Source organism: Lepidochelys kempii, chromosome 14, assembly GCF_965140285.1.
Source record: "Lepidochelys kempii isolate rLepKem1 chromosome 14, rLepKem1.hap1, whole genome shotgun sequence".
NCBI classification, from domain to species: Eukaryota; Metazoa; Chordata; order Testudines; family Cheloniidae; genus Lepidochelys; species Lepidochelys kempii.
Window position 1 is genome coordinate 49,117,088 of NC_136393.1, and position 16,799 is coordinate 49,133,886.

Below are 16,799 nucleotides of genomic sequence, written 5' to 3' on the forward strand. Positions count from 1 at the left end.
CAGGGGATGCTCCCCAGAGCCTTCCCTCTCTATGCTCTTTTCCGGCTCTAGGGCTCGTGACTCAGCCGCTCTCTCCACCAACCCTTAGCGCTCTATGGCTCTCCAAGTGCCGGTCGTGTGGGTGAGGACCCCGGCTGGGGCTGCCTCGGGAGGGGCCTGACCAGAAATAGCCCGCCCCGCGGCCGAGCTAGGGCGGAGTGGGGCGCGGGGCGTCCCCGGGGTCTGGGGGTGACCCGGGCAGCGCGGGCCGGGAGGCGGGGAGCAGCTGGCGCGGGGTCGCTGGGATCAGGCGGCGCTGCGGGCAGCCCGGGGCGGGTCCTGCAGCCGGGGAGCAGCCAGAGGCGGAGACACGTGGGGCCGGGAGCAGCTGCCGGGAGCGCAGGTACCGGGGGGGGGGGCTGGTGCTTCCTGCCCCCCCCGCCTCCCCAACCATCCCCCACTCTCCTCCTGCCCCCCAGCCCCCCACCTCCCCTTCCTAGCCCCTCCCCTGCCCCACAGCCCCTCCGTCATCCCTGCCCCATAGAACCCCGCCCCCTGCCCCATAGACCCTCCCAGCCCCCCACCTCCCCGTCCTAATCCCCCCAACCACCGCCAGCCCCCCCACTACCCCTCCCCTGCCCCCCAGCCCTGACACCCCTGCCCCATCGAGCCTCCCAGCCCCCCACCTCCCCGTCCTAATCCCCACAACCACCGCCAGCCCCCCACACTACCCCTCCCCGCCCCCCAGCCCTGACACCCCCTGCCCCATCGAGCCTCCCAGCCCCCCACCTCCCCGTCCTAGCCCCCCCGCCCCAACCACGCACCTCCCGTACCCCACAGCCATTCTGTCATCACCCCCGCCCCACAGCACCCAGCCCTGACACCCCCCTGCCCCATAGACCCTCCCAGCCCCCCACCTCGCTGGCCTAACACCCCCTCCCTCCCCAGCCCCTCCTGCCCCCCCCCCCAAAATGAACCTGACGGTACCGCTTCCCCCCATCCCCACCTCTCAGTTGCATCCCCCCCCCACCCCATCTGCCCCCCTCTGAGCTGCCTGGGGTCCATCCTGTGGTGGGCGGTGATGGGGCTGGGTACCTAGGGCCATTGGCTGGGGCTGGGGGGGTTGCTTGGATCGCCCCTCCCCCAATGAAAGCTCCCTCAGCCCCGCCCCAGGGAGGCGGGTCTGGGCTCTGGGATTGCATCAGCCCCGCGGGTGTCAGAGCCCAGCAACCGGGGCAGGTGGGAGCCGGCGCCCCCTAGAGGGGACAGGCCCCGGTGCCCCATTCCGCGCCCCCCTGAGCCAGCCGGTCCCTGCTCTGGGGCCCGATGGGAGCCGGCGCCCCCTGCAGGGCAAGGGCCCCTTGTCTTATCAACTCTGTCTCTCCGTCCCCAGGCCTGTCGTCGGGGTGCCCAGCCCGCGCCATGCCCACCCTGTATCTCTCCCCGCACCCGGACAATTTCCAGAACCACCGGGTGCTGATCGCAGCCCGCTATGCCCCGGCGCTGCCCGAGGTGGTGGAGCTGCCGGAGCAGGGGCTCCCCCCGCAGCCCCCTGCCCCCTGCCCCCTGCCCAAGCTGCCGGCTTTGGAGAGCCGGCTGGGGGTCTGGGTCTCGGGCCCGGCCGCGGTGGCTCATCTCCTGTCCCCGGAGCGGCTGAGGGGGCAGGGGCCAGCGGGGGGCGCTCTGGTGCAGCAGTGGGTGAGCTACGCTGAAGGGGAGATTGCCCCTGCCGCATGCACAGCCGCCTTCTCCGCCCTGGGTCTGGCGGAGCAGAGCAAGCAGGTGAGATCGCCCGGACTCCTGGGGTCTCAGGGCGGGGAGTGGGGTCTAGTGGTTAGGGCAGGGGTAGGAACCAGGACTCCTGGGTTCTCTCCCCACTCCTCGAAGAGGAGTCAGGGGAAGGGGAGAGGCCTAGAGCGGGGGTGGGCCCTAGGACTCCTGGGTTCCCAGGGCAGGGAGTGGGGTCTAGTGGTTAGAACAGCAGGTTGTGGAGTGGGGTAGGAGCCTGGACTCCTGGGTCCCGTGTGTGTTGCATTACCCTGGCGGGTCTCTCTCTGCCTTCCCAGGTGGTGGAGCGGGCGGTGGCCGAGCTGCGCCGGGCGCTGGCCGTGCTGGACGGGCACCTGAAACTGCGCACGTACCTGGTGGATGAGGCTGTGACGCTGGCAGACGTGACTGTGGCCTGTGCCCTGCTGCTGCCTTACAAATATGTGGGTGCCCCAGCTCCCCTCTGGCCCCGCTCCCCACGACCCACTCTCCCACCTGCTGGGTGGGGGGTGGGTGCGTCAGGGGAAGGGTGGGAAATGGGGTGGGGGGGACTGAGAAGGCAAGATACCCCCACCCTCTCCCCCACACACTGGGGAGCGGGGATTGGGTGGGGCGGCCATTAGGACATCTTGGGGGTGGGGGGGGACTGGAAGGTCAGTTTTGGTTGGGAACCCATATTGTTTCCACCCCGCCACCCCCGGACCTTTATGGCCAATAATAGTGTCTCCCTTCTTCAATTTCAATAATGGTGTCTTTTTCCCCCCTCAATTCCAGTGATGGTATTGCCTGATATTCCCTTTCCCCCTCAAATTCTGGTAATGGTATCTCTCCCCCCCCCCATTCTAGTAATGGTATCGCCTGATGTGGTCTGCCTCCTCCAATTCGAATAATGGTATTTCCTGATATTGTCACCCTCCCCACTCCAATAATGGTATCTTCCCCCTCGCCCATTCTGTTAAGGATTTCTTCTCATTCCTCCACCCTGGAGTAATATTGGTATCTCCTAATTTCCCTTCCCACCCCTGTTTCAATAGTGGTATCTCCCTTGCCCCCCCATACTGATAATGAACCCCCCCCCCAATCTTTCATGGTCTTTTCCCAGGTGCTGGACCCCCCCAGCCGGGCTCCTTACCCCAACGTCCTGCGCTGGTTCCTGACTTGCGTCAACCAGCCCCAGTTTCAGGCCGTGCTGGGGCCGGTGAAGCTGTGTGAGCAGGCGCGTGGGGGTGACACCCCCAGACCGAAGACCCAGGGTAAGTGACCCCCCAACACCTGCCCAGAGCACCCCCTTCCAAGCCTCCTCCTCCTGGAATGCCCCTGCTGCGTTGGCTTCACGGTAGCCTGCGGAACTCCCTGCTGCTGTATATTACAGAGGGGATACTGGGCTGGATTGACCCAGGGCTCAGATTCATGGTGGCAGGCATAGAATACTGTGCTGTATGGGCTCATGGGTCCAATCCAGCCTGATTTTCCCCCCACCAGAGCATGTGGGGCCTGCAGAGAAGGGACCAGCAGTGGGGTCAGCCCCTGGCCCTGGGGAGGCCCCGGTCAAGAGCGCCTCTCAGCTGAAGAAAGAGGCAAAGAAGAAAGAGAAGCTGGAGAAATTCCAGCAGAAGAAGGAGAAAAGCCAACAGCAGCAGGGGGAGGTGAGAGAAACGCGGCCAGCTCTGGGGAACGCTGCCTGGGGTTGGCCCGCCCGGTACTGAGATGCAGCCAGCTCTGGGGCGGGGCGGCTGGGGAGCAGCCGCGTGGAACACCGCATGAGAGTTTGGGAGAGGGCAGGGGACCGTGTAGCCGTTTTGAAATCACAGGCTAGGTTTTAGCGAGGACACAGTCGAGTCAGCCGAGCTGGGGCCTGGCCAGGACGCCGGGGTTCCCACCCCAACTCTTTGGGGGAGAAGTCGAAGGGTGATGAGCATGCTGGCGCCCCATGCTGCCCCCCACCTCGCTCCCTGCAGCACAGCGCCCCCGGTGGCGAAGGGCAGTGTGACGCATCCTTTCTCTTTTCTTTTCTCCTTTTCCCACAATCCTTCCCGCGGGAACCAGAAAAAGGTAAAAGCCGAGAAGAAGGAGAAGAAAGACCCCGGGGTTCTGACCTACGACGCCCCCACACACCCGGGGGAGAAAAAAGGTACTGGGGGGCGGGGGGAAGGCATTCTGGCTGTGAGTCAGGGGGGAGAAGGGGGCTGCTCAGCACCAGGGCCCCCCACCCGAACCCAGGCCCCCCACGGCAAAGGGGAGGTTGGTGCTGGTCTCAGCCAGTGGGGTTGGGGGATGCTGCCAGCAGTGGGTTGTTGGATGGATGGTTGGGTTGTTGGGGGGATGGATTGTGAGGGGTTGGTTGGTTCGGGGGGTGGGTTGTTGGGGGGGGTGGGTTGGTTCGGGGGGTGGATGGATGGTTGGGGGGTGGATCGGGGGGTTGGTTGGTTTGGGGATGGGTTGTTGGATGGATGATTGGGTTGTTGGGAGGGATGGGTTTGGGGTTGGTTGGTTGTTGGGGGGTTGGTTGGTTTGGGCCTGGGTGGGTTGTTGGAAGGATTGTTGGGGATGGATTGTGAGGGGTTGGTTGGTTCGGGGGTGGCAGGGTTGTTGGGGGGATGGGTTTGGGGTTGGTTGGTTACTGGGGGGGATGGTTGCGTTGTTGGGGGTTTGGTTGGTTGGGGGGTGGGTGGGTTATTGGATGGATGGTTGTTGGGGGGATGGGTTGGTTCGGGGGGTGGATGGATGGATCGGGGGGTTAGTTGGTTTAGGGAGGTGGGTTGTTGTTGGATGTATGATTGGGTTATTGGGCGGGATGGGTTTGGGGTTGGTTGGTTATTGGGGGGGATGGTTGGGTTGTTGGGGGTTTGGTTGGTTGGTTGGGGGGTGGGTGGGTGGGTTATTGGATGGATGGTTGTTGGGGGGATGGGTTGGGGGGCTGGTTAGTTCGGGAGTGGACAAACACAAACGACCGACTGACAGATCTGCTTTAGAAATCTAGGGAAGACTCCTGCCGAACTTTTCGGGCCCTGCAGCCGGCTTGGCTGACGACGAAGGCGGGCCAATGCCTGGCTGGTTAACGGGGACAGACGTGTGCCGTTTGTCCCCAATCGCTGCTCTGCCATGGGCCCCTCCCTCCCAGTGTGGGGTCGGGGGGGTCAGGACACTGGGGGGGTCCCTGCTCAGGGCGCTCTCTCCTTCCCCTGCAGACGTGACCGGCCCCATGCCCGACGCCTACAGCCCGCAGTATGTGGAGGCGGCCTGGTACCCGTGGTGGGAAAGCCAGGGCTTCTTCAAACCTGAGTATGGGGTGAGTGGGCCCAGGCGGGGGGCCTGAGCCTGGAATCATGTGGCCCCCAGATAACAGGAATCACCCCCGTGGGTGGGAGCAGTAGGGGGAATAAGACACATGGTGGGATGGTTCTCGGTGGGCCAGCAGGGGGAGCGCTTTCACGCATACCAAGGGCAGGGCTGGTCCCCTCCAGCAGGGGGCGCTGACGCACCCACACCCATGTGTGGGGTTATTTCGGGTGCCGCCGAACCGGGACCAGCCTTGGCCTCCCGAGACTCAGCCCCGGGGGCTCCGGCCACCGGCCTCATGTGCTCGCGGAGACTCGCCCTTCGGGGGCAGTGTGGGGGTCCTGACACACGGTCTGGGCTCTCCTGACTCGCCCCCTGCTTCCCCCACCCGCCAGCGGCAGTGCGTCTCGGAGCGGAACCCCAAAGGGCTCTTCATGATGTGCATCCCGCCCCCCAACGTCACCGGCTCGCTGCACCTGGGCCACGCGCTCACCAACGCCATCCAGGACGCCCTGACCCGCTGGTGAGACGCCCCCCAGCTCTGCCCGTGCCCCTCACGCCCACCCCCAGCCCCCAAACCCCCCCACATCTCTGCCGGTGCCCTCACTCCCGTCCCGCAGCCCCCAACCCCCCCCCCCGGCTCTGCCGGTGCCCCTCACTCCCGACCTGCAGCCCCCCATCCCTGCCGGTGCCCCTCACCCCGGCTGTGGGTCCCGCAGGCACCGGATGCGCGGCGAGACGACGCTGTGGAACCCGGGCTGCGACCACGCCGGCATCGCCACGCAGGTGGTGGTGGAGAAGAAGCTGTGGCGGGAGCGGGGGCAGACGCGGCACGACCTGGGCCGGGAGGCGTTCGTCCGCGAGGTCTGGAAATGGAAGAACGAGTGAGTGCCGGGATCGGGGCGTTTCCCCCCCCCCCCCCCCCCAACAGCACAGCCCCCTGTCGCTGCCTGGGGGCCAGCCCGGGCTGCCAGGGGAGAGCCCCCCGCAGCACAGCGCCCCCTAGCGCCGCCCTGACTCTCCTCCGTCTCCCCACAGGAAGGGCGACAGGATCTACCATCAGCTCAAGAAGCTCGGATCGTCCATGGACTGGGATAGAGCCTGCTTCACGATGGACCCGGTACGTCAGCCTGGGGCCGGGGGCCTTCGACACCAGGGGGCGCCGGCTCCCCTCTGGCCCCAGGGACTGGCTGGCTCAGGGGGGCCGGGAATGGGGTGCCGGGCCTGGCCCCTCTAGGGGGAAACTGGCTTCCTGCCGGGCCCAGGGACTGGCTGGCTCAGGGGAGCCGGGAATGGGGTGCCGGGCCTGGCCCCTCTCGGGGGAACCGGCTCCCCTCCGGCCCCAGGGACTGGCTGGCTCAGGGGGGCTGGGAATGGGGAACGGGGCCTGGCCCCTCTAGGGGGAACCGGCTCCCCTCCGGCCCCAGGGCAGGGACTGGCTGGCTCAGGGGGGCGGGGAATGGGGCACGTGGCCTTCCCCTCTAGGGTTCGCCGGCTCCCCTCCGGCCCCAGGGCAGGGACTGGTTGGCTCAGGGGGGCTGGGAATGGGACACGGAGCCCTTCCCTTCTAGGGGGTGCTGGCTCCCATCTGGCCCCAGGGCAGGGACTGACTAGGTCAGGGGGGTGGGGAGTGGGACCCAGGAGATGTGTCCTATAGGGGGCGCTGGCTCCCCTCTGGCCCCGGAGTGAGTTCATGCAGCTCCTATCACTTCCCCCCGGCCTTTCCCCAGTTCTGCCCTATGCAGTGGCGTGCCCCCCACCCCCAGTGTGGGGAACATCCCATGATCCCCATCCCCGGGGGGGGGGGGGTCAGAGGTCACACTGGGTCAGCGTGGGTCGGAGCCAGCCCCGTGGGAACTTGCTCTGCGCATAGGAGAATCTCCCTCCGTGGGTAGCAGTGCGGGGCACAGGACACAGGGATGTGTGGTCCAATGTCTCTCCGGCCGGGGGCAGGGATCTCACCTCTCCTCTTGCTCCTCCGCAGAAATTGTCCTGTGCTGTCCAGGAAGCCTTCGTCCGGCTGCACGAGGAGGGGGTGATCTACCGCAGCAAACGCCTGGTCAACTGGTCCTGCACCCTGCACTCTGCCATCTCCGACATCGAGGTGTGTGCGGGGGGGGAGCTGGGCCTGGGGCTCTGAGCTGGGGCGGGGCCCAACTAGAGGGGCTTGCGGGAAGGTCGGTGACGTCTCGGCTTTGCCCCCCACAGGTGGATAAGAAGGAGCTGCCCGGTCGGACCCTCCTGCCCGTCCCTGGGTACAAGGACAAGGTGGAATTTGGGGTGCTGGTGTCATTCGCCTACAAGCTCGAGGACTCAGGTAGGGCCAGGGAAGGGGACGGGGGCAGGGAACAGGACACGGGGCCTTTCCCCTCTGTGGGGCGCCCTCCGATCAGGCCCCAGGGCGGGGACTGGCTGGCTCAGGGGGGCAGGGAATAGGGCATGGGGCCTGTCCCCTGTAGGGACACCAGCTCTGATCCGGGGGGGGGGGGGCTGGCTCGGGGGGGGCTCTCACCATGTGACTCTCTCCCCACAGAGGAGGAGGTTGTCGTGGCGACGACCCGGGTGGAGACCATGCTGGGGGACACGGCGGTGGCCGTGCATCGGCAGGACCCCCGCTACCAGGTACCTGCCCTGGGTGGGCAACATGTGAGCTTGGGGAGGGAGGGGGTTGCTGGGTGACCCCTGGGGCAGTCTGGTTTTGGGGTCCCCCTTGTGACCCCCCTCTTCTCCTCCCTGTTCCAGCATCTCCACGGGAAGCGCGTCCTGCACCCCTTCACCGGGCGGCGCATGCCCATCGTCTGCGACGACTTCGTGGACATGGGCTTTGGGACAGGTACGTAGGGGCGGGGCCTGGAGGAGAGGTGGGAATGTGGGAGGGGCTAGGGGCGGGGCCTAATGGGGGGGCCTGACAGAGAGGAGCCAGTGGGCCCAGGGCCTAGTGAATGGGGGCGGGGCCTAGGGAGGTGTGATGTGAAACACAGAAGGGGCCCCGCCAAGGGAAGTGAAGGGGGGGCGGGGCCTAGATTCTGACAGGGGCTGTGGGGTGTGGAGTGAGTATGGGGCTGGGGGCAGGTCCCAGGGTTGTGGGAGGGGCCTCAGGGAGGTCAGTGCCTGGGGATTGGAGTGAGGCTGGGGGTGAAAAGGGAGAGGCCCCTGGGCAGCAGCTAATCGCCAGGCGTGTCTGACGCCTGCCCCCCCTTCTCCCCCCAGGCGCGGTGAAGATCACCCCGGCCCACGACCACAACGACTACGAGGTGGGGCAGCGACATGGCCTGGACTGCATCACCATCATCGACGACAGCGGCTCCCTCATCAATGTGCCCCCCCCCTTCCTGGTATGGGGGGGACCAGCGGGCTTGTGGGGGTGTGGATACTGAGTGGGATGGGCCCAGGGGTCAGACTGGTGGTGTCAGCAGCGGGTCATCAAACTTGGGCCGGTGGGGCCGGGATTCCTAGGTCTGATCTAGGGCAGGAAATACCAGACTGGACGGGCCCCAGGGGTCTGATCCGTGGTGGCAGGGGTGGGATACCCGGCTGGACGGGCCCCAGGGGTCTGATCCGTGGTGGCAGGGGTGGGATACCCGGCTGGACGGGCCCCAGGGGTCTGATCCGTGGTGGCAGGGGTGGGATACCCGGCTGGACGGGCCCCAGGGGTCTGATCCGTGGTGGCAGGGGTGGGATACCCGGCTGGACGGGCCCCAGGGGTCTGATCCGTGGTGGCAGGGGTGGGATACCTGGCTGGACGGGCCCCAGGGGTCTGATCCGTGGTGGCAGGGGTGGGGTACCCGGCTGGATGGGCCCCAGGGGTCTGATCCGTGGTGGCAGGGGTGGGGTACCTGGCTGGATGGGCCCCAGGGGTCTGATCCGTGGTGGCAGGGGTGGGATACCCGGCTGGACGGGCCCCAGGGGTCTGATCCGTGGTGGCAGGGGTGGGGTACCCGGCTGGACGGGCCCCAGGGGTCTGATCCGTGGTGGCAGCAGTGGGATACCTGGCTGGATGGGCCCCAGGGGTCTGACCCTCCTTGCTCCCCCCAATGCAGGGTATGAAGCGGTTCGAGGCCCGGGGGGCTGTGCTGGAGGCCCTGAAGCAGAAGGGGCTGTTCAAGGAAGTCAAGGACAACCCCATGGTGGTGCCGGTGTGCAGGTGAGGGGGGACTCTCTGATGGGGTGGAGGGATATCCCCATAGGAGGGCGGGAGTTAGAGTGGCACTTGCTGAGGGAGGTGGAGGGGTATCTGTGAAGGGGGGGTGATTTGCCAGTGGGAGGGAAAGATGTGTGAATTAGTGGGGGACTATTTTGAGGGGTGGAGGGATACGCGTGGGGTGGGCTGATGGCATAGGGGGACGTGTTTGACTGCAGAGGGGGATGGGGTGTGGCGGGATACACGGAGGCGGGATGCAAGGGGAGGGTCTCTTGGGGCGGAGGGATATCTGCATCAGGAAGGATGTGGGGGGATGAGTATCTGAGGGCTGCTCTCGGTGGCGGAGGGATACGTTTGCAGAAGGGGGGTACGCCGAGGAGGGATATCTGGGAGGGGGAACTCTTTTTGTGAGGGGGTGGGGGGATATCGGCCCGTGGGCGGGCAGGGACTCTGAGGGGGTGGAGGGATATCAGTATGTGGGCAGAAGGGGGGATTCTGGGAGGTGCGGAGGAATATTGGCATGGGGGGGTGGAGGGATATCGGCCCGTGGGCCGGCAGGGGAGCTCTTTGTGAGGGGGCGGAGGGATATCGGTGAGGGAGACTCGGGGGGGGGGTGCGGAGGGTATCGGGGGGGGTCACTTTTACAGGTGAAGGGTATCGGTGCGCCGTTAGGCCCCCGAGGGTGGGGGGCTCCTGCGGGATAGGGGGGGCACCGGAAGGCTGCCCCGCGAGGGGAGCGATGGGGCTGGCGGAAGGACACGGGGACTATTTGTCGCCCCCCCCCCCCAGCCGCTCGAAGGACGTGGTGGAGCCGCTGCTGAAGCCGCAGTGGTACGTGCGCTGTGAGGGGCTGGCCCGGGGGGCGGCCGACGCCGTGCGCCGCGGGGACCTGCGCATCCTGCCCCCCTTCCACTGCAAGACCTGGTTCCAGTGGATGGACAACATCAGGTGAGGCCCTGGGGGCGCTCCCTCCGCTGCAGCGGCGATAGCCGGGCCTTTATCCACCTCGAGAGCCGGGTCGAGTGGGTGGACGTCAGATGAACGCCCAGGACGAGGACACCCCCCCCCCCCCCGGCTTTTAGCTGCCTTCAGCCTGCTGAGCTCTAGGGAGCGCTCCCTCCTCTGCAGCCACAGTAGTAGGGCTTTTATCCACCTATTTAGTACACCTCTCCGTGTTGGTGCAGCTGGAACCTGCGCCCCCACCCCCCCCCCCCGGCAGGCCCTGGCTCCCTGGCTGTGGTACGGCAGCAGTACTAGATCTGTTATCCGCCCTGCCCTGCCCCGAAGAGGCAGTAATATCCCAGGTGACGTCTGAGGCGCTTTCTCCCCCAGGGACTGGTGCATCTCCCGGCAGCTGTGGTGGGGTCACCGCATCCCGGCCTACTTCGTCACTGTCGACGACCCCTCGGTGCCCCCCGGAGAGGTGAGGGGGGCAGAAACCCCAGGAAATAGCTGTGGGGGGCGGGGGGTGCGAATCTGTGTCAGTGCCCACCCCAAAGCCATGGATGTGGGGTAGTATTGCGGGGCAGCAGGAGGAAACAAACTGAGACAAGGGAATCCGGCTTTCATTCACGTTACCCTGTGGAACTCACTGCAACAGGATTTTGTAACAGGGGAAACCGGGCTGGTTAGAGCCCTGGGTCTGAGCCGGGAGGGGCAGGACGCCAGGGTAGATGGACCAGGGGTCTGAGCCGGGGAGGAGGGCGAGCGCCGGGGTCGACGGGCCTGTGTGTCTGACGTTTGGTAACCCCCCACCCAGGACACGGACGGCAGATACTGGGTGAGCGGGCGGAGCGAAGAAGAGGCCAAGGACAAAGCGGCCAAGGCCTTTGGGGTGACTCCGGACAAGATCTCACTGCGGCAAGGTATGGCCAGAGGGGTCCTGGGGCTGCGGGTCGGGAGTACTCTGAGATAGCGCGTAGAACAGCGCCCCCTGCTGGTTGCCGCGCGTGCACCGTCGGCTCCTGTACTGACGTCTGTCCGTCTATCTCTCCCTGTCACTCGTTCCCAGATGACGACGTCCTGGACACTTGGTTCTCCTCCGGCCTCTTCCCGTTCTCCATCTTCGGCTGGCCCAACTCTGTGAGTCTGAGACGCGGGGACAGGACCCAGGCGTCCGGGATTGCAGCGCAGGGCTCTCACCCCTCGGAGGGGCTGGGGGGTGGGAAATGGGACCCAGGAGTCCGGAACAGCAGCACAGCGGACTCACCCCTGGGGGGGCCAGGGACCGGGCTGGGGAATGGGACCCAGGCGTCCGGCTCTGTCCCATCACCATCTGTCTGTCCTGTCAGAGCGAAGACCTGCAGGTTTTCTACCCGGGGGACCCTGCTGGAGACGGGCCATGACATCCTCTTCTTCTGGGTGGCGCGCATGGTCATGCTGGGGCTCAAGCTGACGGGCAAGCTGCCCTTCCGCGAGGTGAGAGTGGGGCATGGCGCCTCCCCCCCGCCAGCACTGTGCCCCCCCAGTCCCGCCCTGGGGCCTCGGGGCAACCCTGACCGCGCCCGGCTGTGTTTCAGGTTTACCTTCACGCTGTCGTCCGCGACGCCCACGGAAGGAAAATGAGCAAGTCATTAGGCAATGTCATCGACCCACTGGATGTGATCAGCGGGATCACGCTGGAGGTAACCACTGACGGGGGACATCTGGCCCCCAACCCATCCTCCCAGATGTTACTGAACCCCTGCCCCTGCCATGTAGCCCAACAGCCGACTGGATCGGCAGGGGACTCCCCGCTTGTGCCTAAGGCGGGGTTAGCCGGGAGGCGTCCATCAGTAGGTTTCAGAGTTAACGACTTGTGGCAATTCCTGGGGTGGCATGTGGCTCTCTGGGCGACGGGCTCAGGCTCTTGGCAGCTGGGCCCATCTCCCCGGTCGGCGCTGTCCTGAGCCGTGTCCATTCTCCCCCTGCAGGGTTTGCACGCGCAGCTCCTGGAGAGCAACCTGGAGCCAGCCGAGGTGGAGCGAGCCAGGCAGGGCCAGGTGATGAGCTTGGGGGGGAAGTGGCGACCTGTGGGGCCGAAGGTGGGGGGCAGGGAGGGGGGGATAACGGGGTTGGCTGGGAGTTGATCCCTCTCTTCCCTCCCCGCCTCCCCCAGAAAAGTGATTACCCCGCCGGGATCCCGGAGTGCGGCACGGACGCCCTGCGCTTCGCCCTCTGCGCGTACACCTCCCAGGGTGAGTTCCCGGCTTCCCCCGCGAGCCCTGCCACGGGGAGGGACCCCTTGGCTGGGCCGACCCCACTGCTCCCAGACCCTACAGCTCCCCGGCCCCTCAGCTGGTCTGGGCTGGGTTTGTCCCCAGCCAGCCCCTTCTGCGCCGCTCCGGGACCCTTTGGCACCCCCTAGGGGAGCTGTGCAACGTACACGGGGAAACTGAGGCACACCCAGTTCCCATAAAAACATGACAGAAAATTCCCTCTTGGTCTCTGGCTCCGTCTCCCTGTCTGTGGGCACCGGTATCTCCACAGCACCACCCTGCCACCTGCCCCCTTTGTTCTCTGGCTCGGGGCCGGGCTCTGCCCCATGCTGACGGCTGGGGGCTGGCCAGCGAGGTTCCCATTGCCGTAGGTCGGTTTCAGCTCACCCTTTTACCACCCTATTTGCACCACCCCAGAGATGTACGCTCTGCCCTGCCCTGCCTTCTTAACTCTTCCCATGCTGAGCCCTAGGGAAACTGAGGCACAGATCAGCCTCATGAAAACACGACCCAAATTCCCACTTTGTCCCCGTCTCCCCCGCACCCCGTTTGCCTCGCCCGCCAGGCCGCGACATCAACCTGGACGTGAACCGCATCCTGGGCTACCGGCACTTCTGTAACAAGCTCTGGAACGCCACCAAATTCGCCGTCCGCGCCCTGGGGCCCGGGTTCCAGCCCCCGCCGGGACCTGAGGTGAGAGGGGCCCGGTGCCCCCTGCCGAGCCCCCCTGCCCCGCTCCCTGCTGCCCTGGGGCAATGGGGCCAGCCCTGACTGCTGGGGAGAGCCCCCCGCTGCCCCCCCTGGCGCCGTCCTCCCTGCTCACGGGTGTCTCTCCTCCCCGGCTCTAGCCCGGCGGCGCCGAGAGCCTGATCGACCGCTGGATCCTGAGCCGGCTCAGCCTGGCCGTGGAGCTGAGCGACGCCGGGTTCCGGGCCTACGACTTCCCGGCCGTCACCACGGCCGTCTACAACTTCTGGCTCTATGAGCTCTGCGACGTCTACCTGGTAAGGGGGGGGCCTTCGGGGGGGCTGGTCCCCGGGCGCAGGGCTGGCGGGGGAGTGGGGCGGGGGAGATGGGACACGGGGCTTCCCCCCAGCTATGCCGGCTCGTGGCTGGCTGGGGGGGGGGGCGGGGGAGATGGGGCACGGGGTTCCCCCCCCCCCCGGGACGCCGGCCTGTGGCTGGCTGGGGGGGGCGGGGGAGATGGGGCACGGGGCTTCCCCCCCCCAGGGGCGCCGGCTCCCCGCCCCAGGACAGGGAACAGGGTGGCTCTGGGAGATGGGGCCTGTCCCTGCCCGGGGGGGCACCGGCGCTGACCTGCCCCCTCCCCCCAGGAGTGCCTGAAGCCCGTGTTCGCCGAGGGGGGGGGGCGTCTGCGGGTGACGGCCGCCCCGCAGCACCCTCTACACCTGCCTGGATGCCGGCCTGCGGCTCCTTGCCCCCTTCATGCCCTTCGTCAGCGAGGAGCTTTTCCAGCGCCTGCCCCGCCGCGGCCCCCCACGCCCCCCCCCAGCATCTGCGTCACCCCCTACCCCAGCACCGAGCAGGTAACCGGCGGGGTGGGAGTGAGGGGGCACCCGCAGGGCGGGGGGGGGGGGAGGAGGAGCCCAGGGGCTGCGGGTCAGGAGTGAGGGGCACCCGCAGGGTTGGGGGGGGGGGGGGGAGGAGCCCAGGGGCTGCGGGTCGGGAGTGAGGGGCACCCGCAGGGCTGGGGGGGGACCCAGGGGCTGCGGGTCGGGAGCGAGGGGCACCCGCAGGGCTGTGGGGGGGGGGGGGAGGAGCCCAGGGGCTGCGGGTCGGGAGTGAGGGGCACCCGCAGGGCTGTGGGGGGGGGGGAGGAGCCCAGGGGCTGCGGGTCGGGAGTGAGGGGCACCCGCAGGGCTGTGGGCGGGGGGAGGAGCCCAGGGGCTGCGGGTCGGGAGTGAGGGGCACCCACAGGGCTGGGGGGGGGACCCAGGGGCTGCGGGTTGGGAGTGAGGGGCACCCGCAGGGCTGTGGGCGGGGGGAGGAGCCCAGGGGCTGCGGGTCGGGAGTGAGGGGCACCCACAGGGCTGGGGGGGGGACCCAGGGGCTGCGGGTTGGGAGTGAGGGGCACCCGCAGGGCTGTGGGGGAGGGGAGGAGCCCAGGGGTTGCAGGTCGGGAGTGAGGGGCACCGTTAACCCTTTCCTCTCCGCTGCAGTTCTGCTGGCGGGACCGGGGCCTGGAGGGCACGGTGGAGTTCTCGCTGGGCATCGTCCGCGCCGTGCGCTCCCCTGCGGGCCGACTACAACCTCACCCGGACCAGAGCCGACTGTGGGTATCCGCCGGGGGGGGAGATTCCCCCTCCCAAACCCATGACCCCCCCCAGCACCTCCTGACCTCTCTCCCGCCCCCCCCCCCTCCAGGTTTCCTGCAGTGCCCGGACTCGGGCGCGGCCGATGCCGCCAGCCGCTGCTCCCCCTATATCCGCAGCCTCTCCTCCTCCGGCCGGGTGCGGGTGCTGGGCCCGGGTGAGGCGCCCCCTGCTGGCTGCGCCGTGGCCGTCGCCTCCGACAAGTGCACTGTCCACCTGCTGCTCAAGGTGAGGGGCTGGGGCGTGGGACCCAGGCATCCGGGCTGGCAGCACAGGGATCTCGCCCCTAAGGGGCTGGAGACTGGGATGGGGATTGGACCCAGGTGTCCGGGGAGACCCTGCAGGTGGCTCTCCCTTAGACAACCAGAGCAGTGAATGGGACCCTGGTGTCCGGGTGGCCCTGTGGGGGACTCTCCCCTAGACGGCTGGAGCCAGTGAGCGGGACCCAGGCATCCAGGTGGTCTTGTAGGGGGCTCTCCCCTAGACGACCAGAGCAGTGAATGGGACCCCTGGCGTCCGGGTGGCCCTGTGCGGGACTCCCCAGAGGACCGGAGCCAGCGAGCGGGACCCTGGCATCCAGGTGGTCCTGTGGGGGACTCTCCCCTAGACGACCAGAGCAGTGAGCGGGACCCAGGCATCCGGGTGGCCCTGCAGGGGGCTGTCCCCTAGACAACCAGAGCAGTGAGCGGGACCCAGGCGTCCGGGTGGACCTGCGGGGGGCTCTCCCCAAAGGGCCGGAGCCAGCGAGTGGGACCCCGGCGTCCGGGCGGCTGACGGGCACGGCACCGTGCCCCCCCAGGGTCTGATCGACGCGGAGAAGGAGATCTCCAAGCTGGCCGGGAAGCAGGGCGAGCTGCAGAAGCAGATCGAGCGGCTGCAGGAGAGGATGGAAACCCCCGATTACGGCACCAAGGTGCCCCCCAAGGTTCAGGAGGCCGACGCTGCCAAGGTATCCGGCTGCCCCCCTGCTGGGGACTCCCACCCCCATGCTTCAGGGCCAGGCCCCCCTGCTGGGGTCAGGAAGGGACGTTCCATCTCGGGGCGCTAGGAGGCGTTGTGAGCGGGGAGGGGGCAAGGCTGGGAAGGGGGACACAGGGGTGCTGCGATGTGGGGGGCCAGGCAGGGGTTGCTGGGAGGGGCGCTGTGCTGCGGGGGGGGCCCGGCCCCGCCCCACCCCTCACGCCCGGCCGCGTGTCCCCCGCAGCTGCAGCAGAGCCGGACCGAGCTGCAGAAGGTGATGGAGGCGGTGGAGACTTTCCAGAGGATGATCTGAGACGGATGGACCCCGCAGCTCCTCCCCACCTGCTGGGGGCTGCCCCATGGCTGGCTCAACCCCCCCTTCCCCTCCACTCTCCGATTTTTTCCATCCCACCACCCGCCGAATCTATTATTTTTTGAGATATTAAACTATTTTGCTGATTTAGAAAAGCTCGGGTCTTCCTTGGGGTGTTTGGGGGGTGGGGGCTGCGCCTTGCGGGGCGCCGGGGCGGGACGCTGGGCACCCAGGGATGTGGGGCGGGCTGGCAGCCAGAGCTGAGTGCGGGCCTTTCCCCAGGGGGGCGCTCCCTCCGCCACTAACAGTAGGTGGGCCTTTATCCTCCCTTGATGTGGGGCACTGTGTCTGACTTCCCCGCCCCCCAGCGGCGGGGTATTTGGGCCCCAAAGGGGGCAGGGGCCATATTGGGATCTTGGGGGGGAGGTGGTGTCCAAGGGGGCTGTGTGGGGGGAAGGATGTGGGGTTTAGGGGGAGCGAGGTGAGACCCCGGCCAGCCCCCCCCAGCTGTGGGGCTGGGTCGCTGGTGCCCCCTGGAGGCTGCTTTCCCTCGTCCCTGCCAGGCCGGGGGTGACTCAGCGCTGGGCCCGGGGCCAGCACCCGCTTGGCTGTCGGCTGAGTCGCAGTGCAGGTGGGGGGAGGGCATGGGACCCAGGCGTCCGGGATGGTAATGCAGGACTTTCACCCCTAGCAGGGCAGGGAGTGGGACCCAGGAATCCGGGGGAGGGCAACGGGGCCTGGCAGGGGTGGCTGGGAGCCAGGACTCCTGGGTTCTCTGGCTCTGGGACGGGGGAGTGGGGTCTACTGGGTTACAGCGGCGAGGAGGGGGG

At 67.6% G+C, this 16,799-nt stretch overlaps 1 protein-coding gene across 1 annotated transcript; it reads left to right on the forward strand.

Moving 5' to 3' along the window:
• The first annotated feature begins 327 nt into the window (after positions 1–327).
• On the forward strand, positions 328–16,124 carry VARS1 (valyl-tRNA synthetase 1). Its single transcript, XM_073310481.2, is given in 35 exon segments — positions 328–382; positions 1,373–1,761; positions 2,046–2,189; positions 2,849–2,999; positions 3,229–3,392; positions 3,793–3,877; positions 4,935–5,035; positions 5,421–5,548; positions 5,745–5,909; positions 6,064–6,145; positions 7,010–7,129; positions 7,234–7,342; positions 7,559–7,647; positions 7,768–7,858; positions 8,236–8,360; positions 9,066–9,169; positions 9,956–10,114; positions 10,499–10,589; positions 10,926–11,031; positions 11,178–11,248; positions 11,458–11,484; positions 11,486–11,584; positions 11,686–11,790; positions 12,079–12,147; positions 12,264–12,342; positions 12,929–13,056; positions 13,212–13,367; positions 13,698–13,754; positions 13,756–13,851; positions 13,854–13,910; positions 14,544–14,615; positions 14,617–14,656; positions 14,749–14,924; positions 15,496–15,645; positions 15,901–16,124. Coding segments are annotated over 34 exon segments (3,825 nt in total). The 5' UTR covers positions 328–382; positions 1,373–1,401; the 3' UTR covers positions 15,970–16,124.
• Positions 16,125–16,799: the final 675 nt, after the last annotated feature.